The sequence below is a fragment of the Salmo salar genome, chromosome ssa07, assembly GCF_905237065.1.
Source record: "Salmo salar chromosome ssa07, Ssal_v3.1, whole genome shotgun sequence".
NCBI lineage: Eukaryota > Metazoa > Chordata > Actinopteri > Salmoniformes > Salmonidae > Salmo > Salmo salar.
In genome coordinates, this window is record NC_059448.1 from 65,949,652 (window position 1) to 65,976,031 (window position 26,380).

The 26,380-nt window shown below is 45.6% G+C and overlaps 3 protein-coding genes and 1 long non-coding RNA gene across 4 annotated transcripts in view; 1 reads left to right on the forward strand and 3 right to left on the reverse strand.

Moving 5' to 3' along the window:
- LOC106609821 (protein PHTF2) overlaps nt 1–1,936 on the reverse strand; it is a 136,991-nt gene extending 135,055 nt beyond the window's left edge. Inside the window, 1 exon segment of the mRNA XM_045722466.1 lies at nt 1,751–1,936. The gene's annotated coding sequence lies outside the window, so the exon portion shown is untranslated.
- Nucleotides 1,937–4,508: 2,572 nt separating this feature from the next.
- Nucleotides 4,509–6,166, forward strand: LOC123743816 (transmembrane protein 60). The gene is made up of 2 exons (XM_045722467.1): nt 4,509–4,707; nt 5,118–6,166. The coding sequence occupies exon 2, from the start codon at nt 5,190–5,192 to the stop codon at nt 5,589–5,591; it is 402 nt and encodes a 133-aa protein (XP_045578423.1). The 5' UTR covers nt 4,509–4,707; nt 5,118–5,189; the 3' UTR covers nt 5,592–6,166.
- A 3,264-nt stretch (nt 6,167–9,430) lies between these two features.
- Nucleotides 9,431–10,551, reverse strand: LOC123743817 (uncharacterized). Its single transcript, XR_006770702.1, has 2 exons — nt 9,705–10,551; nt 9,431–9,638 (listed from the first exon to the last, which is right to left on the reverse strand). It is a non-coding gene; the product is annotated as an uncharacterized lncRNA (long non-coding RNA).
- A 2-nt stretch (nt 10,552–10,553) lies between these two features.
- The window catches only part of LOC106597385 (lysine-specific demethylase RSBN1L-like), a 90,393-nt gene continuing 74,566 nt past the window's right edge, over nt 10,554–26,380 (reverse strand). Inside the window, 3 exon segments of the mRNA XM_045722468.1 lie at nt 10,554–11,711; nt 20,235–20,343; nt 20,540–20,707. Coding sequence (XP_045578424.1) covers nt 10,995–11,711; nt 20,235–20,343; nt 20,540–20,707 — 994 coding nt within the window. The 3' untranslated portion in view covers nt 10,554–10,994.

Below are 26,380 nucleotides of genomic sequence, written 5' to 3' on the forward strand. Positions count from 1 at the left end.
GGACCAGGCTATAGGAGGAGACAACAGATCTGGGACCAGGCTTTAGAAGGAGACAACAGATCTGGGACCAGGCTATAGGAGGATACAACAGATCTGGGACCAGGCTATAGAAGGATACAACAGATCTGGGACCAGGCTATAGAAGGAGACAACAGATCTGGGACCAGGCTATAGAAGGAGACAACAGATCTGGGACCAGGCTATAGAAGGAGACAACAGATCTGGGACCAGGCTATAGAAGGAGACAACAGATCTGGGACCAGGCTACCAATGTACTACTAGGCTACCCCAAATACATCACTATAACGTTAGTCATCATCACCTAACAAGGATCCACCAGTGTGGATGTACATGTGATGTACACAGAATGTCTATTGTTAGTCTACAGTGTCTGTGGTGATTTGTCTCTACTACAGATCTGAATCTGTCAACATGATAAAGAGTTGGTGTTGGCTATGCAAATAGCCAGTGGCACATCCTGTTCCTCAACTAGCTCCTTCCAGTTGATTGACTGTATCTATATCGCTGCGTTCACACAGGCAAACCAATTATGATATTTTCCCACTAATTGGTCTTTGGATCATCCGTCTGTATATGCTCTAGAGACTATCAGTAACATTTAAACTATCTACTAACCCTAACAGTAACCCTTATCCTAACCCTGAACTTAACCCTTATCCTAAACCTAGCCCTAACCCTTATTCTAAACCTAACCTTTATCCTAGCCCTGAACTTAACCCTTATCCTAAACCTAGCCCTAATCCTAAACCTAGACCTAACCCTTATTCTAAACCTAAACCTAACCTTTATCCTAGCCCTGAACTTAACCCTTATCCTAAACCTAGCCCTAACCCTTATCCTAAACCTAGCCCTAACCCTTATTCTAAACCTAACCCTAACCTTTATCCTAACCCTGAACTTAACCCTTATCCTAAACCTAACCCTTATCCTAAACCTAGCCCTAACCCTTATTCTAAACCTAACCCTTATCCTAAACCTAGACCTAACCCTTATTGTAAACCTAAACTTCGCAAGCAGTTGCTTATCAACAGATAGTTTGTTGATAGTAATGACCATCTGTACACCATCTACAGATGGACTATCCAAATCATGTGTGATCTGGTCAGTGACTTTGTCCCCAATACTTGAAAAGGCTCAGAGCAAACTAGACGAAGTGATGATACACGTCTTAGTAACACAACTCTATTACTGTATTATTATCTGGATGTGTATCATGCCATGGGCATTACTGCAGTGGGATTGTAGACTAGCTGGCTGTATTCAGCTGTTTAGTGGGGGTTGGACGGTGGAGGAGGGGAGACAGTCATGCATATTGAAGGGCCTGTAGGGGGTCAACATCTGATCTCAGCTGGGCCCAATCTCCGATGCAGCCAGATGTTCATTGAGGCGAGACATCCATGGGGCTGTCTGGTTAGCTAAACATGTGTTACTAACAGACTTGCTAAACCTGTGTCAATTCTCTCAACGCTTTCTCTCCAGACTCCACTCTTTGGGCTCAAGTGGATCACATTCTAAACGTTACGGATCCTGGCATGCGTTTGTAAATCATTAGTTAACGTTATATACTTTTGTAATCTGTCAAGCGATACAATAATTAGCTAGCTAGCTGGATGATTTAGTGTTTTCAAACAATGCTCAAATCCGCTAGCTCACGTTTAGCATTGATGACTCAAAATAGCTGGCTGGTGAAATGCAATCAAATGAAAATAATGCACGTCTCGTTTCTTACCTCGTTGACTCCGGTTGCTGCAGACCGGTGATTTTATGAATATTAGGACGTTATCTATATGATAGTCTTCGATTCACAGTTTGGCTGATTTTGAAGTGATCTCTTTTCCCTTTCTCTCCCTGACCTCCAATCCGTTTACTGTATAAATACATCCAGCTTGTCTAGCATCTAGCCGACGTGGACGGTATATGTGCGCAACTTAGTTTATGGCCAACCGTGCATCTATCAGTCAAGCATCATTCTCAGCTTCTGTTACACATCATGGACGACACGCTTTGCCCATTGAAACGCACAATACGTTGATTTTACTTAGATAACAACAATAAAGATAAACATGTGAGTGTATACAGTGTCATTTCCTATAGTGCCTCATTATTTGACATGATGAGACTTTCCTGAGCCTCCTCTTGTGGTGAGTTATAGTTACCTGGTTCCCAGTCTTTTTAGCTAATATTCCACCTGTAGAACAAACACCATGTCATTTATTTGATTTATTTAACCTTTCTTTTATCAGGGAGTCATACCAAGACCAAGGTCTCTTTTACAGATGAGCTCTGAATTACATACATTACAAAAAATACACACCTCAAAATATAAATACAAAATGCAAGCAGAAAGAAAAACATGGTCATAAAAAACCGACACATGAATCAGTAATGAGGTCATGTACCGAAGAACCTCCAAAGGAGAGGAATGTTGGCTACAACGACTGGCAACCAGTCTAAGTTATAGTTACTACCACACAAAAACAAAAGGTTGAACAACTTCATAGAGCTTTACTGACCTCTAGTGGTGTTATAGCTGAAATGTCGGTATTTGTACTTTTGTATTTATGTATTTATTATGCCAAGGCAGAAGCTACTCTTCCTGGGGTCCAACAAAATTAAGGTAATTATACATTTTAAAAACATTACAATACATTCATAACAGATATCACAACATAATAAGTTTGTGCTTTCAGGCCTCTACTCTACTACCACATAAATATAACACAAAATCCATGTGTACGTGTGTGTATAACGTGTATCAAATCAAATTGTATTTCTCACATGCACCGAATACAACAGGTATTCACATGCACCGAATACAACAGGTATTCACATGCACCGAATACAACAGGTATTCACATGCACCGAATACAACCTTACAGTGAAATGCTTACTTGCAAGCCCTTAACCAACAATGCAGTTTTAAGAAATTCCCTAAAAAAGTAAGAGATAAGAATAACAAATAATTAAAAAGCAGCAGTGGTGGTGGTGGTGGTGGGGGGGGCAATGCAAATAGTCTGGGTAGCCATTTGATTAGCTGGTCAGGAGTCTTATGGCTTGGGTGTAGAAGCTGATTAGAAGCCTCTTGGACCGAGACTTGGTGCTCCGGTACCGCTTGCTGTGCGGTAGCAGAGAGAACGGTCTATGGTTAGGGTGGCTGGAGTCTGACAATTTTTAGGGCCTTCCTGGTATAGAGGTCCTGAATGGCAGGAAGCTTGGCCCCGGTGATGTACTGGAACATTCGCACTACCCTCTGTAGCGCCTTGTGGTCGGAGGCCGAGCAGTTGCCATACCAGGCAGTGATGCAACCAGTCAGGATGCTCTCGATGGTACAGCTGTAGAACCTTTTGAGGATCTGGGGACCTATGCCAAATCTTTTCAGTCTCCTGAGGGGGAAAAGGCTTTGTCGTGCCCTCTTCACGACTGTCTTGGTATGTTTGGACCATGATAGATTGTTGGTGATGTGGACACCAAGGAACTTGAAACTCTTGACCCACTCCACTACAGCCCCATCGATGTTAATGGGGGTGTGTTCGGCCCGCCTTTTCCTGTAGTCCACGATCAGCTCCTTTGTCTTGCTCACATAGAGGGAGAGGTTGTTATCCTGGCACCACACTGCCAGGTCTCTGACCTCCTCCCTATAGGCTGTCTCATCATTGTTGGTGATCTGTTGTGTCGTCACTGTGCAAACTTAATGATGGTGTTGGAGTCGTGCCTGACTGTGCAGTCATGAGTGAACAGGGAGTACAGGAGGGGACTGAGCACTTACCTCTGAGGGGCCCCAGTGTTGAGGATCAGCGTGGCGGATGTGTTGCTACCTACCCTTACCACCTGAGGGCGGCCCATCAGGAAGTCCAGGATCCAGTTGCAGAGGGAGGTGTTTAGTTCCAGGGTCCTTAGCTTAGTGATGAGCTTTGAGGGGACTATAGTGTTGAACGCTGAGCTGTAGTCAATGAACAGCATTCTCACATAGGTGTTCCTTTTGTCCAGGTGGGAAAGGGCAGTGTGGAGCACAATAGAGATTGCATCATCTGCGTATGTTATTGCGTGTTTGTATGCATGTGTCTATGTTTGTGTTGCTTCACAGTACCTGCTGTTCTATAAGGAAATTATTTTTTTATCTAATTTTACTTCTGGCATGAGTTACTTGATGTGGAATAGAGTTCCATGTAGTCATGGTTCAATGTAGTACTGTGCGCCTCCCATAGTCTGTTCTGGACTTGGGGACTGTGAAAAGACCTCTGGTGGCATGTCCAAGTTATGTGCCAGTAGTTCAAACAGACAGCTCGGCGCATTCAACATGTCAATACCTCTCACAAATACAAGCACACATTCTGAAACTAACCGCAGATCTGCGTTAAGTGTTGCTGTCATTTATTTATAAATCTGCTGGGGATTATTTTTAGGAACTTTACGGTAAAGGCCCTGTATCCTTAAATACATGATATTATGATTGACATTACATTGGTCCAATAGTTGGAAAGATAATTTATCAATAACCAATAGGTATTTATGTTGGGCGGGATCTTACCTTGCGTGCACGTAAAGAAAATAAATCAGAAATCAGCCGTTCTAACTAGCTAATATTTACGAACGGTCATGTAGCTAAAATTGATGATGGATTATCGAAAATTATTTAACGGTGGATACGGAGACAGAAACTCTGATCATCACTAAACACAACATCAGGTAGGTTGCTGCAACGCGTTGTGGTGTTTGCTAGAATAATTCACGTTAGCTATTTTATCAAACGCCAGTTAACTTTAGCGAGCTAGCTAGCCATTCTGAAAATGTAAATGTCTATCTGTCTTGCAAATAATGTTAGCTTATTAGCTAAACATTTCTATAAAAAAAAAGTGTCAAGCTAGTTGGTTAGTTTGCTATGACATAAGTAACGTTAGGTGCAACTGGCTGCAGCTGTGTTAAAAATAACGTTCCAGTTGTGACGGCTATCTAAGGCCTCGCAGAAGAACTTGTCATTAGTGACATTCTAAATGTATGGGTCTGACTAGATCTAGACAGCTAGCTAACTCGTGTGTGCCGTTTGAATGCACAATAAAGGTGCATCATGGCTGTATTCTCTGACCCTTTCTTCTCAGGGGCCAGCAACCTCTATTTCCACTGTAGGAGTCCTACCAGTGTCCCTGTGGGGCCACCATAGCAGAGACACAATGTCTCTCGCTCAGAGAGTCCTCCTCACCTGGATCTTCACCCTGGCCTTCCTCATCATGCTCGTCCTCAAACTAGATGGCAAAGTCCACTGGAACTGGTTCCTCACCTTTCTACCCGTATGGATCTTCGACGGCATCCTCCTCCTCATGTTGCTAGTCAAGATGGTCGCCAGGTGTAAAGCGGGCCATGACCCTCGTAACGGCTCCCAGGACCTGAAGAAGAAGGCCTGGTACCTGGCGTCCATGCTGCTGAAGCTGGGCTTCTGTCTGACGCTGTGCGCCCGGCTGGAGAAGCTTACCCATATCAAGCTCACCTTTGTGTGTATTCCTCTATGGTGCATGTTGCTGGGAGCCATGGTGGAGCTGGGGTATAACATCTTCCCCGAGAGGAGAGAGGCATGAGAGATGGATTGAGGAGGCTCTTCAGAGGAGGCTGGAAGGAACACACACAAACCTACTTCTTTAGTGTGGTTATTTTAGCTGTTTGCAAAATCAAACTCTCCTTCATTTGTTGTTATGACATGAAGTGTTGTCCAAGCTTTGCTCTCGTGCCAACAGTATTGCTTATCAGAGAACTGTGCCTTCAGGTTATAAGACTGATGTAAATGGTACAGATCATGTAGATGTCAGATAAACTAATACAATCTAGCAAAACCATGTCACATTGCTAGCTAAGGATTTCCAGACATTTTCCTTGACGTCAGCATCTTTTGTGCTGTGTTGTAGACTCTTTCATACTTTGTGGGACGACGAAAAATGATTGTCGTAGTGTTTGGAAGACGGGGCTCTTTCTATGTAAAGCCATTCAGTGTTTTGTGCCATTCAGTTTAAATGTAATCTACCTGTAGTGTTACTGTCTCCTTTTTAATGTTCACCTTTTGAATAGCTCATTTTGACATCAGTCTGCATATGTTATTTATTATTTTCCTTTAAGTATTGTGTGAATAAATGGATGTCACTATTGTTCCAAACTAAAACATGCTCTGATTTTGTTTATGGTGCCTTATGAGCTGTTGACTCCAGCATCAGAATAGATGAGCAGGCAAGTCTCCATGTACTACCATCCGTAGTGGATAGATGGCAGTAGCAGCATGGTAGACTGTTGGCCTACTTGTGTTCAGTGCAATAATCAATGGCAGTTCTAATACTGGGCTGTTTGAAATGAAAAGTACAAGATTTATATAACCCCGAATTAAAGAGAAAAGAGTTAGATTGAAGAGAGGACAGAAGGTAAATAGACAACCTGTAGTTGAGAACACAGCCTCAATGAACTTCCACAGACTGAACAGCCTCATTCCATGTACTCTCAGTTCAGTAAATGTGTACTACAAACAGAAAATGTCTCTCAACCATGATGCATTTGGGGGGATTTTTGTTTTTACTCCCTAAAACAATCCCTCACTCTGAAATGAGACTGACTGAAAATGTTCTCCATGCCTGTCCTTTTCATTTCTTTCTTTTATAGGACACATTTGTCCTGACATTCACACACACACACACACACACAGAGCATGCATAAACATCTTCCTCTCACACACACACACAGAGCATGCATAAACACCTTCCTCTCACACACACACACAGAGCATGCATAAACACCTTCCTCTCACACACACACACAGAGCATGCATAAACATCTTCCTCTCACACACACACACAGAGCATGCATAAACATCTTCCTCTCACACACACACACAGAGCATGCATAAACACCTTCCTCTCACACACAGAGCATGCATAAACACCCTCTCTCACACACAGAGCATGCATAAACACCTTCCTCTCTCACACACAGAGCATGCATAAACACCTTCCTCTCTCACACACAGAGCATGCATAAACACCTTCCTCTCACACACACACACAGAGCATGCATACACATCTTCCTCTCACACACACAGAGCATGCATACACATCTTCCTCTCACACACACAGAGCATGCATAAACACCTTCCTCTCACACACACACACAGAGCATGCATAAACACCTTCCTCTCTCACACACAGAGCATGCATAAACACCTTCCTCTCTCACACACAGAGCATGCATAAACACCTTCCTCTCACACACACAGAGCATGCATAAACACCTTCCTCTCACACACAGAGCATGCATAAACACCTTCCTCTCTCACACACAGAGCATGCATACACATCTTCCTCTCACACACACACACACAGAGCATGCATAAACACCTTCCTCTCACACACACACACAGAGCATGCATACACATCTTCCTCTCACACACACAGAGCATGCATACACATCTTCCTCTCACACACACAGAGCATGCATAAACACCTTCCTCTCACACACAGAGCATGCATAAACACCTTCCTCTCACACACAGAGCATGCATAAACACCTTCCTCTCACACACACAGAGCATGCATAAACACCTTCCTCTCACACACAGAGCATGCATAAACACCTTCCTCTCTCACACACAGAGCATGCATAAACACCTTCCTCTCACACACAGAGCATGCATAAACACCTTCCTCTCTCTCACACAGAGCATGCATAAACACCTTCCTCTCTCACACAGAGCATGCATAAACACCTTCCTCTCACACACAGAGCATGCATAAACACCTTCCTCTCTCTCACACAGAGCATGCATAAACACCTTCCTCTCTCACACACAGAGCATGCATAAACACCTTCCTCTCACACACACACAGAGCATGCATAAACACCTTCCTCTCACACACAGAGCATGCATACACATCTTCCTCTCACACACACACACAGAGCATGCATAAACACCTTCCTCTCACACACACACACAGAGCATGCATACACACCTTCCTCTCACACACACAGAGCATGCATACACATCTTCCTCTCACACACACAGAGCATGCATAAACACCTTCCTCTCACACACACACACAGAGCATGCATAAACACCTTCCTCTCACACACACACACAGAGCATGCATAAACACCTTCCTCTCACACACAGAGCATGCATAAACACCTTCCTCTCACACACACAGAGCATGCATAAACACCTTCCTCTCACACACACAGAGCATGCATACACATCTTCCTCTCTCACACACAGAGCATGCATAAACACCTTCTCACACAGAGCATGCATACACATCTTCCTCTCACACACACAGAGCATGCATAAACATCTTCCTCTCGGGTCTGTGTGTCAGGGCTACATCCCAACCCCTCTCCCCAGGTCCTTCTGTATGCCATAGGGCTCTGGTCAACAGTAGTGCACTATAGAGAACAGGGTGCCGTTTGGGATGCACCCTGTGACTGGACCAAGAGTTTGAGACTCGCCCATCGCACTAATCTGATTATCATCTGAGACGTAGAGGCCAGGGCAGTCTGTCATAGCTTCTAGTGAGGTCTCTGTTGGACTTATTCTGGTCAGTTAGATCAGCAGTTCTCCTGTGTTCATTTCCCAGCGCGCCACGGCTATAATCTCACATACCACAACTGCTGAGCTCATCGCCGCTGAGTGCAGTGTGTGGGCGGCTTGCATAACACAGACAGAAGTAGCAGAGGCCAGAAAGGTAATCATGCTCCAGTGGATCCATGCTGCTGAAATGTGCTTCTGCAGATCACACACACTGTACTGTCTCCATGACGACTTGTGCAGAAATAAATAGCCTGTTTCAGATGAGTGGCAAGTTGAATCCCAAATATACACACGCTTCTTGACTGAGCCCAACACGTTAAACTGTTAAATCTAAAATGGCTGGTCTTACCAGTTGTAAGCTAAAAGGCCATGATATCAGATCCACTGGAGCCCCATGATCAAACACAACATCGACCTTTATTTTAAGGATCCAACCCTTTTTTCTTCTTCCAATTTTCACCTAAAATGACAAACCCAAATCTAACGGCCTGTAGCTCAGGACCTGAAGCAAGGATATACCCATTCTTGGTACCATTTGAAAGGAAACACTGAAGTTTGTGGAAATGTGAAATTAATGTAGGAGAATAGAACACATATCTGGTAAAAGATAATACAAATAAAAAAACATTTGTTTTACATTTTTCTTTGTTCCATCTTTGAAAGGCCATCATATTGCAATTTAAAATGTGGCCACTAGATGGCAGCAGTGTGTGCAAAGTTTCAGATTGATCCAGTGAAGCGTTGCAATACTGGACAATATTTTGTATCAAGTCTGCCCAAATGTGCCGAATTGGTCAATTGATACATTTAAGAGGTCCATCTGGTGTCCACTGTAGCCCCATGATCAAACATCACTCATAACGTTAACCTTTATTAAGAGGTCCATCTGGTGTCCACTGTAGCCCCATGATCAAACATCACTCATAACGTTAACCTTTATTAAGAGGTCCATCTGGTGTCCACTGTAGCCCCATGATCAAACATCACTCATAACGTTAACCTTTATTAAGAGGTCCATCTGGTGTCCACTGTAGCCCCATGATCAAACATCACTCATAACGTTAACCTTTATTAAGAGGTCCATCTGGTGTCCACTGTAGCCCCATGATCAAACATCACTCATAACGTTAACCTTTATTAAGAGGTCCATCTTTATGTAGAAATCACACTACAAGTTTTTCTCCTTACAAAAAGTTATTTACACTACAGCGCTGACAATTAAAATCGAACAAAAATTATGAAAACTAAAAGCTTCCTTGATATAAATAAGCCTCTGAGGGGGAACAAAAAAAGCCTGGAGTAATCCTTTAAAATAATGTCTCTCATCATCTTACAAAAAATAGATATATGTTAATGTCAGCTGTAATAATAATCCATCTAGAACCTACAACTAAAATATATTATTTAAGGACCTGTTTGTTTGTCAGACCTGCAGAGTACCAGTGCTTCTGGCCCTAAGTGCTTTGACAGTTCACAGATATTAGCCTGTCCCAGATCAGTTTATGCGTTCTTGCCAAGCCAACTCCTACTGTACGGTCAACAATGAGACAAGACAATACAAACTGATCTGGGACCAGGCTACACAGTTATGGACAGGCACTGAGGAATGTTACATTTGCAATGTATTCATTCGGTAACAGAACAGAGCAAAGTGTGCATCCTAAAGGGTACCCTATTTCCTATATAGTGCACTACTTTTGAACAGATCTCTCCTATGGGCCCTGGTCACAAAGTAGATCCCTATGTAGGGAATAGGGCGCCATTTAGGATGCAGAGCAACAGAGCTTTACGTGTTCCTTAGAATACATCCCACACCGTGTTGATATCATGGTTTTACTTCTGTCTTCTCCTTCCTTTAGATGGGATTAAAACAGAACCCAAGAGAGCCATTTAAAAACACTATGTACAACGATCAGTAGAAACAGTCTTTCTGCTGCTGCTCATGCAGGTGGTGTTTAAAGGAGAGGGAGGAGTGGTGCGGGGGGTGACTGGGGCCTTTGGGTAAAGAGAAGTGTCTTTGTCCTTGGGTTTGTCCGGCCGGGGTTTGTCCGGTCTGGGCTGGGGTTGGGGTCGGAACTGGGGTGTAGGGATCCTGCTCTCTGTGTGGCTGGAGGCCAGGCTTGAAGAAGATAGAAGGGGTGCAGGGGAGGGCGTCAAAAAGGGGGTAGGGGTGTGGGTAAGGGTAGGGATAGGGGTGTGGGTAAGGGTAGGGGTAGGGGTGTGGGTAAGGGTAGGGATAGGGGTGTGGGTAAGGGTAGGGGTAGGGGTGTGGGTAAGGGTAGGGATAGGGGTGTGGGTAAGGGTAGGGGTAGGGGTGTGGGTAAGGGTAGGGGTGTGGCAGGGTTTGTGTGAGAGAGAGTGACTGGGGGTACGAGTGGAAGCCGGGCTGGGTTTGAAGGAGGGAGAGTGTGTAGAAGTGGGGCTAGATTTGGGAGAGGGGGTACGTGAGGATGACGGACTGGGTTTGGGAGAGGATGAGGGGGTGGAGGTGGGGGAGGGTTTGAGTGAGGAAGACAAGGAAGAGTGTGTGGTAGTGGTTTGATGTGATTCTGAGTGATGATAGTGGTGGTAGTAGTGGGGATGATGGATGTGATTTGGGCTTGGTGTCCTGGAAAGACGATTTGTAGGGAGTTAGGGGGGTGATGGGAGCTGGTAGGGGGGTGATGGGAGCTGGTAGGGGGGTGATGGGAGCTGGTAGGGGGGTGATGGGAGCTGGTAGGGGGGTGATGGGAGCTGGTAGGGGGGTGATGGGTGAGGTGACAGAGGGCTTGGGCAGCCTTATATCCGCAGGTTGAGGTTCCACTTTGACCTCTGGGTGGGCAGTGTGTCTGTCTTTGAGGGGTTTGGGGTCTGTGAGAGGAGCTGTGGTCCCTCCCATCAAGGCATCCCCAAACTCCTCCTGTTTGACTTGTAGCGTCGACACGTCCACCTTCCTCTCCTCCTCGGCCGGAGGCTCTTGGTGGTATTGTTTTAAGCGGATGTGCCATGCCAGGCTGCAGACAGCAGAGACAGTCTTGAACTGATGAACCACACTACGAGGGATGTAGTAGATGTCGTTGTCGTACAGCTGGATACGGGCGTAGCGGATCCCCTCGCGTCTCAGCTGGTTCAGCTTAGCATCGTCCACCCACTGCACACACTAATGGAGAGAGAGAGTTAGACAGTGTACTAACCATAGACACTGGGGATTTTTCTCAATGTGTATCTGTTCCCATATCTGAGCTGTTCCCATATTGTTCTAAGCCAGGGGAGTAGTTCAATCACTAGTGCTGAAGGATCCAGCTCTGGGTTGAACATTTGTAAAGCAAACGCAGATGGATGCTGTGAAATCACCTCAGCTGCTCCTAACTCTAAAACAAAACTGCAGCTTAAGAGACGCTAATGGAGGACAGGCCCTGAGCCCTCCTGGAGGGTCTCTTTAATGGAGGACAGGCCCTGAGCCCTCCTGGAGGGTCTCTTTAATGGAGGACAGGCCCTGAGCCCTCCTGGAGGGTCTCTTTAATGGAGGACAGGCCCTGAGCCCTCCTGGAGGGTCTCTTTAATGGAGCACCCCTGGAGGGTCTCTAAACCTGTTTGGGATAGGGGGCAGTATTTTCACGGCCGGATAAAAAACGTACCCGATTTAATCTGGTTACTACTCCTGCCCAGAAACTAGAATATGCATATAATTAGTAGATTTGGATAGAAAACACTAAAGTTTCTAAAACTGTTTGAATGGTGTCTGTGAGTATAACAGAACTCATATGGCAGGCCAAAACCTGAGAAGATTCCATACAGGAAGTGCACTGTCTGACAACTTGTTCTCCTTCTAGGGCATCTCTATCAAAAATACAGCATCTCTGCTGTAACGTGACATTTTCTAAGGCTTCCATTGGCTCTCAGAAGGCGCCAGAAAGTGGAATGACGTCTCTGCTGTCTCTGGGCGAAAAACAGCAGGAGTTTTCGTGAGTGGTCAGGCAGGGAACAATGACACTGGAGTGCGCATGTACGAGATGACTCCATGTTTTTCTTTCAGTCTATGAATGAATATAACGTCGCCCGGTCGGAATATTATCGCTATTTTACGAGAAAAATAGCATAAAAATTGATTTTAAACAGCGTTTGACATGCTTCGAAAGTACGGTAATGGAATATTTAGAATTTTTTTGTCACGAAATGCGCCCGCGTCACCCTTTGGATAGTGACCTGAACGCACAAACAAAACGGAGCTATTTCAATATAACTATGGATTATTTCGAACCAAAACAACATTTGTTGTTGAAGTAGAAGTCCTGGGAGTGCATTCTGACGAAGAACAGGAAAGGTAATCCAATTTTTGTTATAGTAATTCTGAGTTTAGTGAGCACCAAACTTGGTGGGTGTCAAATTAGCTAGCCTGTGATGGCCGAGCTATCTACTCAGAATATTGCAAAATGTGCTTTCGCCGAAAAGCCATTTTAAAATCTGACACCGCGATTGCATATAGGAGTTCTGTATCTATAATTCTTAAAATAATTGTTATGTTTTTTGTAAACGTTTATCGTGAGTAATTTAGTAAATTCACCGGAAGTTTGTGGTGGGTATGCTAGTTCTGAACATCACATGCTAATGTAAAAAGCTGTCTTTTGATATAAATATGAACTTGATTGAACAAAACATGCATGTATTGTATAACATAATGTCCTAGGAGTATCATCTGATGAAGATCATCAAAGGTTAGTGCTGCATTTAGCTGTGGTTTAGTTTTTTGTGACTTATATGCTTGCTTTGAAAATGGCTGTGTGATTATTTTTGGCAGGGTACTCTCCTGACATAATCTAATGTTTTGCTTTCGCTGTAAAGCCTTTTTGAAATCGGACAATGTGGTTAGATTAACGAGAGTCTTGTCTTTAAAATGGTGTAAAATAGTCATATGTTTGAGAAATTAAAGTTATAGCATTTAAGGTATTTGTATTTCGCGCCACGCTCTACCATTGGATATTGGTGAGGCGTTCCGCTAGCGGAACGTCTGTCCCTAACAGGTTAATGGAGGACAGGCCCTGAGCCGTCCTGGAGGGTCGTTTTAATGGAGGACAGGCCCTGAGCCGTCCTGGAGGGTCGTTTTAATGGAGGACAGGCCCTGAGCCGTCCTGGAGGGTCGTTTTAATGGAGGACATGCCCTGAGCCCTCCTGGAGGGTCGTTTTAATGGAGGACAGGCCCTGAGCCCTCCTGGAGGGTCGTTTTAATGGAGGACAGGCCCTGAGCCGTCCTGGAGGGTCGTTTTTAATGGAGGACAGGCCCTGAGCCGTCCTGGAGGGTCGTTTTAATGGAGGACAGGCCCTGAGCCGTCCTGGAGGGTCGTTTTAATGGAGGACAGGCCCTGAGCCGTCCTGGAGGGTCGTTTTAAAAACATCTAAGATGTAAAGTCCCCTGTTTTGGGGACCTGCATGGTTCTGGTACTGGTTACAACTGACATTTTGGCTTATGAATGGATCTGTGGACACCGTAGATGGAAATGGCTTGCATTGAGCGGTAGCCGTGATTCTCACAGACGCCTGTGTGAAGCAGGGTGTGAAATCTGACACGTCCCTCCTAACCTTTCATTCACTCTACCGACTGTCCATCAACTCCTGGCTGAACCCTACATCACAGCCACTAACACCACATATGCCTGCAATCCTTACATTGTAGCGCAGCAGAAAATAGTAGTTGTCGATTTATAGCCAGTAATCTAAAATAATTCATAGATTTGAAACAAAAAAACCTTTGTCATAGACGGACAATATTAACATGAGATGAAAGGAGAGTTCCTAGCGAGTTCAGGAAGCCAAGCTAGAGCTCTGACGTTCACATGGATGGAGGCAGAAGGTTTGATCAAGAGAGAAAACATGCTCATTTTCTCCAACACTAAAACATACAAATATGTATTTCACAGTTATAAGGAAGGTGAAATCTTAGTCATTTGATTATACTATATTTAGAAAGCATATATATATTTCAAGCCTTATTCATACAGTTTTGTTGAATAGGAAATAGGTTATATTTGTTCTGTGCACTTGAACTTGTGTCATCAAAAGTGACGACACCTCAGCAATTTATAAAAAATGTTTACCATAAAGGTGAGATTTGAACCTTTCTTGGAGTATGCAGCATTACTAGTTATTGTTTCTGGCACGGTCATGATAAATAATTACTTTTGGGGATTACGTAGATTGCATTTAGTTACATTTAACTGGTTAATAGAGGACAGGCCCCGAGCGCTCCTGGAGGATCACTTTAATAGAAGATAAGCCTTGAGCCTTCCTGGAGGATCACTTTAATAGAAGATAAGCCTTGAGCCTTCCTGGAGGATCACTTTAATAGAAGATAAGCCTTGAGCCCTCCTGGAGGATCACTTTAATAGAAGATAAGCCTTGAGCCTTCCTGGAGGATCACTTTAATGTAGGACAAGCCTTGAGCCCTCCTGGAGGATCACTTTAATGTAGGACAAGCCTTGAACCCTCCTGGAGGATCACTTTAATGTAGGACAAGCCTTGAACCCTCCTGGAGGATCTCTGTTGGAGACAGCACAGTGTAGTACAACATATAGCCAGAGGGTGGCAGTACAGTGCATAGGGCTGTGGATAAGGTAGCTGCTACCTTGTTTCATGCAATATCAAATCAAATGTTATGTCACATGCGCCAAATACAACAGGTGTAGACCTTAGTGAAATGCTTACTTACAAGACCTTAACCAATAATGCAGTTAATAAAAATAAGAAATAAAAGTAACTAATAATTAAAGAGCAGCAGTAAAATAACCATAGCGAGGCAATATACAGGGTGTACCGGTACAAAGTTAATCTACGGGGGCACCAGTTAGTCGGGGTATTTGAGGTAATATGTACATAAGGGTAGAGTTATTAAAGTGCATAGATAACAGAGTAGCAGCAGCGTAAAAGAAGAGGGGGTAGGGGGGCAAGCAAGTAGTCTGGGGAGCTAATTTGATTAGCTGTTCTGTAGTCTTATGGCTTGGGGGTAGAAGCTGTTTAGAAGCCTCTTGATGCTCCGGTACCGATTGCCGTGCAGTGGTAGAGAGAACAGTATGACTAGGGTGGCCGGAGTCTGACATTTTTTAGGGCTTTTCTCTGACACCGCCTGGTATAGAGGTCCTGGATGGCAGGAAGCTTGGCCCCAGTTATGTACTGGGCCATACGCACTACCCTCTGTGGTGCCTTGCGATCGGAGGCCGAGCAGTTGCCGTACCAGGCAGTGATACAACCAGTCAGGATGCTCCCGATCCTCCTTTTCCTGTAGTCCACAATCATCTCTTTAGTCTTGAGCACGTTGAGGGAGAGGTTGTTGTCCTGGCACTACATGGCCAGGTCTCTTACCTCCTCCCGATAGGCTGTCTCATGGTTGTTGGTGGTCAGGCCTACCACTGTTGTGTCATCAGCAAACTTAATGATGGTGTTGGAGTCGTGCCTGACCCGTGCAATCATGAGTGAACAGGGAGTACAGGAGGGGACTGAGCACGCATCCCTGAGGGGCTCCGGTGTTGAGGATCAGCATGACGGATGTGTTGTTACCTACCCTTAACACCTTGGGGCGGTCTGTCAGGAAGTCCAGGATCCAGTTGCAGACGGAGGTGTTTAGTCCCAGGGTCCTTAGCTTAGTGATGAGCTTTGAGGGCACTATGGTGTTGAACGCAGAATGAATAGCATTCTCACATAGGTGTTCCTTTTGTCCAGGTGGGTAAGGGCAGTGTGGAGTGCAATAGAGATTGCATCATCTGTGGATCTGTTGGGGCGGTATGCAAATTGGAGTGGGTCTAGGGTTTCTGATGAGTGCTACGGATTGGTAGTCATTTTGGCAGGTTACCTTAGTGTTCTTGGGCACAGGGACTATGGTGGTCTGCTTGAAACATGTTGGTATTAGACTCAGCCAGGGAGAGGTTGAAAATGTCAGTGAAGACACTTGACAGTTGGTCAGCGCATGCTCGGAGTACACGTCCTGGTAATCCGTCTGTCCCTGCGGCCTTGTGAATGTTGATCTGTTTAAAGGTCTTACTCACATCGGCTGCGGAAAGTGTGATCACACAGTCGTCCGGAACAGCTGATGCTCTTATGCATGTTTCAGTATTACTTGCCTCAAAGCGAGTATAGAAGTAATTTAGCTCGTCTGGTAGGCTCGTGTCACTGGGCAGCTCTCGGCTGTGCTTCCTTTTGTAGTCTGTAATAGTTTGCAAGCCCTGCCTCATCCAACGAGAGTCGGAGCTGGTGTTGTACAATTCAATCTTAGTCCTGTATTGAAGCTTTGCCTGTTTGATGGTTCGTCAGAGGGCATAGCGGGATTTCTTATAAGGTTCCGGGTTAGAGTCTTCTGGTTGGGGTATGTGCGTACAGTCACTGTAGGGATGACATCATCGATGCACTTATTAATGAAACCAGTGACTGATGTGGTGTCCTCAATGCCATCGGAAGAATCCCGGAACATATTCCAGTCTGTGCTAGCAATACAGTCCTGTAGCTTAGCATCTGCTTCATCTAACCACTTTTGTATTGACCGAGTCACTGGGGCTTCCTGCTTTAGTTTTTGCTTGTAAGCAGGAATCAGGAGGATAGAATTATGGTCAGATTTGCCAAAAGGAGGGCGAGGGAGAGCTTTGTATGCATCTCTGTGTGTGGAGTAAAGGTGGTCTAGAGTTTTTTTTCTCTAGTTGCACATTTAACATGCTGATAGAAATTTGGTTAAACGGATTTAAGTTTTCCTTCATTAAAGTCCCCGGCTACTAGGAGTGCCGCCTCTGGATGAGCGTTTTGCTGTTTGCTTATGGCGGTATACAGCTCATTGAGTGCGGTCTTCGTGCCAGCATCGGTCTGTGGTGGTATGTAGACAGCTACGAAAAATACAGATAAAACTCTCGAGGTAGATAGTGTGGTCTACAGCTTATCATGAGATACTCTACTTCAGGCAAGCAAAACCTCAAGACTTCCTTAGATATTGTGCCCCAGCTATTGTTTACAAATATACATTGTCTTACCAGAGGCTGTTGTTCTATCCTGCTGATACAGTGTATAACCCACCAGCTGTATGTTATTCATGTCGTCGTTCAGCCACAACTCAGTGAAACATAAGATATTACAGTTTTTAATGTCCCGGTGGTAGGATATACGTGCTTTTAGATCATCCAATTTATTATCCAGCGATTGTATGTTGGCCAGTAGTACGGATGGCGGATGGCAAAGGCGGATCCTCACAAGGCATCTCCACTAGAGGCCGGCCGATTAATCGGAATGGCCGATTAATTGGGGCCGATTTCAAGTTTTCATAACAATCGGTAATCTGCATTTTTGGGCACCGATTATGGCCGATTACATTGGACTCCATGAGGAGACTGCGTGGCAGGCTGACTATCTGTTACGCGAGTGCAGCAAGGAGCCAAGGTAAGTTGCTAGCTAGCATTAAACTTATCTTTATAAAAAACAATCAATCTTAAAATAATCACTAGTTAACTACACATGGTTGATGATATTACTAGTTTATCTAGCTTGTCCTGCGTTGCATATAATCAATACGGTGCCTGTTAATTTATCATCGAATTACAGCCCACTTCGCCAAACGGGTGATGATTTAACAAGCGCATTTGCAAAAAAAAGCACTGTCGTTGCACCAATGTGTACCTAACCATAAACATCAACACACAAGTATATACACTGCTCAAAAAAATAAAGGGAACACTAAGATAACACATCCTAGATCTGAATGAATGAAATAATCTTATTAAATACTTTTTTCTTTACATAGTTGAATGTGCTGACAACAAAAATCACACAAAAATAATCAATGGAAATCCAATTTATCAACCCATGGAGGTCTGGATTTGGAGTCACACTCAAAATTAAAGTGGAAAACCACACTACAGGCTGATCCAACTTTGATGTAATGTCCTTAAAACAAGTCAAAATGAGGCTCAGTAGTGTGGGTGGCCTCCACGTACCTGTATGACCTCCCTACATCGCCTGGGCATGCTCCTGATGAGGTGGCGGATGGTCTCCTGAGGGATCTCCTCCCAGACCTGGACTAAAGCATCCGACAACTCCTGGACAGTCTGTGGTGCAACGTGGCGTTGGTGGATGGAGCGAGACATGATGTCCCAGACGTGCTCAATTAGATTCAGGTCTGGGGAACGGGCGGGCCAGTCCATAGCATCAATGCCTTCCTCTTGCAGGAACTGCTGACACACTCCAGCCACATGAGGTTTAGCATTGTCTTGCATTAGGAGGAACCCAGGGCAAACTGCACCAGCATATGGTCTCACAAGGGGTCTGAGGATCTCATCTCGGTACCTAATGGCAGTCAGGCTACCTCTGGCGAGCACATGGAGGGCTTTGCGGCCCCCCAAAGAAATGCCACCCCACACCATGACTGACCCACCGCCAAACCGGTCATGCTGGAGGATGTTGCAGGCAGCAGAACGTTCTCCACGGCGTCTCCAGACTCTGTCACGTCTGTCACGTGCTCAGTGTGAACCTGCTTTCATCTGTGAAGAGCACAGGGCGCCAGTGGCGAATTTGCCAATCTTTGTGTTCTCTGGCAAATGCCAAACGTCCTGCACAGTGTTGGGCTGTAAGCACAACCCCCACCTGTGGACGTCGAGCCCTCATACCACCCTCATGGAGTCTGTTTCTGACCGTTTGAGCAGACACATGCACATTTGTGGCCTGCTGGAGGTCATTTTGCAGGGCTCTGGCAGTGCTCCTCCTGCTCCTCCTTGCACAAAGGCGGAGGTAGCGGTCCTGCTGCTGGGTTGTTGCCCTCCTACGGCCTCCTCCACGTCTCCTGATGTACTGGCCTGTCTCCTGGTAACGCCTCCATGCTCTGGACACTACGCTGACAGACACAGCAAACCTTCTTGCCACAGCTCGCATTGATGTGCCATCCTGGATGAGCTGCACTACCTGAGCCACTTGTGTGGGTTGTAGACTCCGTCTCATGCTACCACTAGAGTGAAAGCACCGCCAGCATTCAAAAGTGACCAAAACATCAGCCAGGAAACATAGGAACTGAGAAGTGGTCTGTGGTTACCACCTGCAGAACCACTCCTTTATTGGGGGTGTCTTGCTAATTGCCTATAATTTCCACCTGTTATCTATTCCATTTGCACAACAGCATGTGAAATTTATTGTCAATCAGTGTTGCTTCCTAAGTGGACAGTTTGATTTCACAGAAGTGTGATTGACTTGGAGTTACATTGTGTTGTTTAAGTGTTCCCTTTATTTTTTTGAGCAGTATATATACACACACACGTGTGTGTGTGTGTGTGTGTGTGTGTGTGTGTGTGTGTGTGTGTGTCGTGTGTGTGTATATATATATAAAAAAAGAATAAACTATATATTTTATTTTAAAAAAATCGGCCGATTAATCGGTATCGGTTTTTTGGGGCCTCCAATAATCGGTATCGGTGTTGAAAAATCATAATCGGTCGACCTCTAATCTCCACCAGGCATCTTCACAAGTCATCCGACTCATTAAATAAATATTCTTTATCCAATTCGAAGTGAGTAATCGCTTTTGTTTTCCAGAAGCTCTTTTCAGTCAGAAAAAATGCGGGAAAAAAACAAACAAAATAGCACGGTTGGTTAAGAGCCCATGAAACAGCAGCCATTGTCTCCGCCGCCATTTTAACTAATAGAAACAAGGTAGAAGACAGGTGCAGCTCACCTGGGACAGAGGCGGTTCGTGCAGGTCCAGTTGTAACCTCTGGACTACATTAGGGAAGTCTCCAGCATGGAAACAGATCACGTCTTTGGTAACGCGAGGGGGCTCCGCACTACAGAGACAGAGAGTAGGGAGATTATAACCATTTATTTCCAATCAGATTATGCAGCTGTCTTGTAACTGATTAGTTGGACGATCGTTGGATACCAAATACAGCCCCAATAGGCCTACAGTTTAAAGTCATTTATACCAAGCAACGCATCTAAAGATAATACATGATCATATATCCGGGAGTTACAACCACCCACCTCTCTCCACAGCGCACGGCCTTGAGCACCCCTACAGCGGCGGTGGTCTGCCTCTCAAAGCCCTGTCCGATGTGGTCAGCGTGGGCACGCGTCCGGTCATCAAACAGCATCTCACGAGGCTCGCTGGCCCGAGGTAGGTACTGCAGGTTCTTGATCTCATTGGTTGACCTGGAGGAGGAGAGGACATTGAGAGTAACAAACTTCTATAGCAGGCGGCCATAATATGACCAAAATAATCAATCAATCATCAATTACTATCCAGCATCCTGCATCCTGGAGAGCTAGTCTAGGATATCCCTGACCTTGTAGCTTAGAAAGCCTATTGGCAACTACATTCAAATATTTTGGAGGTAAGCTGTCTGGTTCTAGAGACCACTGGAGAGCTGGAAGTAAGCTGTCTGGTTCTGGAGACCACTGGAGAGCTGGAAGTAAGCTGTCTGGTTCTAGAGACCACTGGAGAGCTGGAGGTAAGCTGTCTGGTTCTAGAGACCACTGGAGAGCTGGAAGTAAGCTGTCTGGTTCTGGAGACCACTGGAGAGCTGGAAGTAAGCTGTCTGGTTCTAGAGACCACTGGAGAGCTGGAGGTAAGCTGTCTGGTTCTAGAGACCACTGGAGAGCTGGAGGTAAGCTGTCTGGTTCTAGAGACCACTGGAGAGCTGGAAGTAAGCTGTCTGGTTCTAGAGACCACTGGAGAGCTGGAAGTAAGCTGTCTGGTTCTAGAGACCACTGGAGAGCTGGAGGTAAGCTGTCTGGTTCTAGAGACCACTGGAGAGCTGGAAGTAAGCTGTCTGGTTCTAGAGACCACTGGAGAGCTGGAAGTAAGCTGTCTGGTTCTAGAGACCACTGGAGAGCTGGAGGTAAGCTGTCTGGTTCTAGAGACCACTGGAGAGCTGGAGGTAAGCTGTCTGGTTCTAGAGACCACTGGAGAGCTGGAGGTAAGCTGTCTGGTTCTAGAGACCACTGGAGAGCTGGAGGTAAGCTGTCTGGTTCTAGAGAGCTAGGTGTACAGGGGTTTCTCCCCAGTCTAGCACAATAACACCTGATTCAACAAGTGGAATGGAATCAATGGAATGCAGTCAAACGTTGTTTCCATGTGTTGGATGTGTTTGATACCATTCCATTTATACCATTCCAGCTATTACAATGAGCCCGCCATCCTATTGCTCCTCCCACCAGCCTCCTCTGAAGCCCACACACACACTGCAGCTCTCCAGGACTAGGAATATACCGCGAGACCCTCTTGCGCGGCCCTACCGCGAGACACTCATGCTCAACTCCAGTCAGACTGAAGGGAATTGATTCAAAGTAATAAACATGAGTTTTATTGGTTCACCACAAAGTCACAGAATGGAAATACTGAACTGGGTTGACGTTGCGACACAAAGTACTCTGCCGCAGAAGCATCTGAAATGAGATTCCTAAAAAAACAGGTATTTTTCTCAACAACCAGCAATGGATTTATTTTAAAGAGGGTTAGTCAGAGAGAGGGGTAACACCGCCAGTGTAAAGACATCCTCACATTTAACATGCATTACACTACAAACACTTGGTGCAGAGAGAACATCACGGCATGAAAGAACCAACGAGGAGATAGTGTCTACGTCACAAATCACACCCTATTCCCTATATAGTGCCCTACAGTAGTGTACTATATAGGGGTTAGTGTGCCATTTGTGATGCAGCCCGAGCGCTGTTTAGTATGCAGAAGTAGGACAGGACTTCTGCCTGCCTGGATGAAGTAATACATGTAAAGCTGAGACCCAGAGAAAAGTTTCAACAGAAGAAACAGACAGCACTCTGGGGAGGGAGGGAGGGAGGGAGGGAGGGAGGGAGGGAGGGCCCAGAATCTTTGGGCTCCTGTGTCTGAAGCGATTGGCCACGGCTATTTGGTCATACTGTTCGAGTCAGGAGAGAGAGTAGTCACTATACTACAGTATCTATCAGGACAGACAGTGAGGTACCAGTCACTATACTACAGTATCTATCAGGACAGACAGTGAGGTACCAGTCACTATACTACAGTCTCTATCAGGACAGACAGTGAGGTACCAGTCACTATACTACAGTCTCTATCAGGACAGACTGAGGTACCAGTCACTATACTACAGTATCTATCAGGACAGACTGAGGTACCAGTCACTATACTACAGTATCTATCAGGACAGACAGTGAGGTACCAGTCACTATACTACAGTATCTATCAGGACAGACAGTGAGGTACCAGTCACTATACTACAGTATCTATCAGGACAGACAGTGAGGTACCAGTCACTATACTACAGTATCTATCAGGACAGACTGAGGTACCAGTCACTATACTACAGTATCTATGAGGACAGACAGCGAGGTACCAGTCACTATACTACAGTATCTATGAGGACAGACAGTGAGGTACCAGTCACTATACTACAGTATCTATGAGGACAGACAGCGAGGTACCAGTCACTATACTACAGTATCTATGAGGACAGACAGCGAGGTACCAGTCACTATACTACAGTATCTATGAGGACAGACAGTGAGGTACTAGTCACTATACTACGCTATCAATGAGGACAGGCAGTGAGGTACTAGTCACTATACTACGCTATCTATGAGGACAGACAGTGAGGTACTAGTCACTGTACTACGCTATCAATGAGGACAGACAGTGAGGTACTAGTCACTATACTACGCCATCTATGAGGACAGACAGTGAGGTACTAGTCACTATACTACGCTATCAATGAGGACAGACAGCGAGGTACTAGTCACTGTACTACACTATCTATGAGGACAGGCAAGGTGAGGGCGGAAACTGAGAAAGCAGACAGAGTGAAAACTCAGTAATTTTTTCACAGAAATCTGCTGTGGCTGTTTTGGGTCAGAACGTGAAGTGTTATTTTTCCACTACTTGGTCAAGTGGCAATATACACTCATCTATCTTCCTGGGAACAGCCGTAAAAGAGGCCTTCTCTTCAGTCAAGGTCTCCATGTCTGTCTCCTCTGTCTTTCACAGTTCCCATGTCTGTGTACAGTATGATCCATGTCTGTCTCCTCTGTCTTTCACAGTTACCATGTCTGTCTCCCCTGTCTTTCACAGTTCCCATGTCTGTCTCCCCTGTCTTTCACAGTTACCATGTCTGTCTCCTCTGTCTTTCACAGTTACCATGTCTGTCTCCCCTGTCTTTCACAGTTCCCATGTCTGTGTACAGTATGATCCATGTCTGTCTCCCCTGTCTTTCACAGTTCCCATGTCTGTGTACAGTATGATCCATAAACCATGCCTGTCTCCCCTGTCTTTCATAGTTCCCATGTCTGTGTACAGTATGAACCATGCCTGTCTCCCCTGTCTTTCACAGTTCCCATGTCTGTGTACAGTATGATCCATGAACCATGCCTGTCTCCCCTGTCTTTCACAGTTCCCATGTCTGTGTACAGTATGATCCATGAACCATGCCTGTCTCCCCTGTCTTTCACAGTTCCCATGTCTGTGTACAGTATGATCCATGAACCATGCCTGTCTCCCCTGTCTTTCACAGTTCCCATGTCTGTGTACAGTATGATCCATAAACCATGTGTTACTGCGTCCTACAAAAGATCCCTGAGGATTCCCTGAGCATGAAGACTCAACAAATAAATAAATCATCCATTTTACAGGATGCCGTCATTAAGGGGGATCGGCAGGGGGGGTTCTATGTGTGTAAAGGGGAGTATATAAGATGTATTACCTATGGGCCTCCCTTATCCTTCTGCTCCTCCAGCAGCCAAAACACAGTGTGTGTGTGTGTGTGTGTGTGTGTGTGTGTGTGTGTGTGTGTGTGTGTGTGTGTGTGTGAGTGTGAGTGAGAGAGAGAGAGAGAGAGAGAGAAAGAGGGAGAGATCCAGGTCCGACATGTGTTCCTGACAGCCTGTAGTCTCGTAAACCCCACCCTAGGCAACAGAGAAGAGGAAGAGGTGTTCTGGCAGGTAGTCTGGGGGACCATGAACCTTTAGATCCCACTTCCCTATTGCAGGATTGTTATTTGTAACAGCTGTCAATGGTATTACGGGACTACGATAGATTTGTTTTTGTGTGAATAAAGACAAGGAAAGACAGCTCCTATAAAATATTTTGAATAATAGATAAATAGTTTAGTTCCCATCATCATTTAGTTCCCATCATGTCTGCCAGTTGTCTTGAGAGGACCCACCCTGGTCCCTGGTGATTGGTTAGGAGAGTTGTCTTGAGAGGACCCACCCTGGTGATTGGTTAGGAGAGTTGTCTTGAGAGGACCCACCCTGGTCCCTGGTGATTGGTTAAGAGAGTTGTCTTGAGAGGACCCACCCTGGTCGTTGTTGCCAAAAGATTCAGGCGTTGGAACCAGACCCTAGTTACTGTTGCCGGGTTAGGTTTTCAAGATGAGCTTTAGCTACAGTACAGAGTCAGCTCCAGTAACAATATAGCCTGCATCCCAAATAGCACCCTATATAGTGCACATATTTTGACCAGATGTCAAATGGACACAGCAGGTGTAAACAGTACAGTGAAATGCATACCTGCAAGGTGAATAGGGTACCATTTGAGACATACAGGTAACGGGCGCGCGGACTCTGCCTAACGGGTAACGGGCGCGCGGGCTCTGACTAACGGGTAACGGGCGCGCGGGCTCTGACTAACGGGTAACGGGCGCGCGGGCTCTGACTAACGGGTAACGGGCGCGCGGGCTCTGACTAACGGGTAACGGGCGCGCGGACTCTGACTAACGGGTAACGGGCGAGCGGACTCTGACTAACGGGTAACGGGCGAGCGGACTCTGACTAACGGGTAACGGGCGCGCGGACTCTGACTAACAGGCTTTAGTTGTCCTTGTCTTAAAAATGTAGGAGTAACATTATTGCTTTAAGCTAAGAGTATTTATCACCTCAGGAAAGCTAATAACAACACGAGTTGGTAACCTTGGTGCTATTCAGCTTCAGCTCACTATGTTGTCTCTCTGTCAAGGAAGTGTCACGGGAGGCTCTTAAAGAGCCAATGAACACGCCGATTGATACGTGTGTTTTTCTGTTGCTCATTAGAAAAACTAGATTTCAGTCTTCGAGGTGTGTCTCCTGACCGATTTCCACTTTTGGTTAATGGTGTTTGTCCCTCATGAGACACTGTAGGAAGCCTATTTCACTTCCTCAACGTCCCCAGAAATCTGTAATACATTTTTACATTTTGGCCGAGAATGTTTTGGATGCACAATTTTTCATCTAGCTAAGGTTATCTTGTGTAAACAGTAGGAGCTGCTGGGCAGGTCTGTCTCACTGTCTATGCTGTTGGATGGAGAGCAACCAGCACAGCTGCTGGACACCCCAACCTTCATTTACCCGGTGTGAGGAGCAGCTGTTGGACACCCCAACCTTCATTTACCCGGTGTGAGGAGCAGCTGTTGGACACCCCAACCTTCATTTACCCGGTGTGAGGAGCAGCTGTTGGACACCCCAACCTTCATTTACCCGGTGTGAGGAGCAGCTGCTGGACACCCCAACCTTCATTTACCCGGTGTGAGGAGCAGCTGCTGGACACCCCAACCTTCATTTACCCGGTGTGAGGAGCAGCTGTTCCAAACTGACTCATATCGATGCCACATAGGCTGTTTTCAAAGGGACTCTTCGCTCTTTAAATCAAGCTGAGATGCTAATATTATCACGATGAAATGACACCTCCCTGTCCGTTCCACTAGGAATAAACGTCAAGAAGAGAGGGCAGTAAATAAGATGGATAAGGGAGTGAAATAAATAAATAGCTCAGCAGTTGGGAGAAGCGGCGGTGTTGGAATGCGATGTTGCAGGGATTGTTGTGAATAAAATTACATGAGAGACGGGACAGGACGGGGT

What these genes read in the sequence shown, in the direction of transcription:
- LOC123743816 (XM_045722467.1), top strand. Translation starts at nt 5,190, where the DNA reads ATGTCTCTCGCTCAGAGAGTCCTCCTCACCTGGATCTTCACCCTGGCC.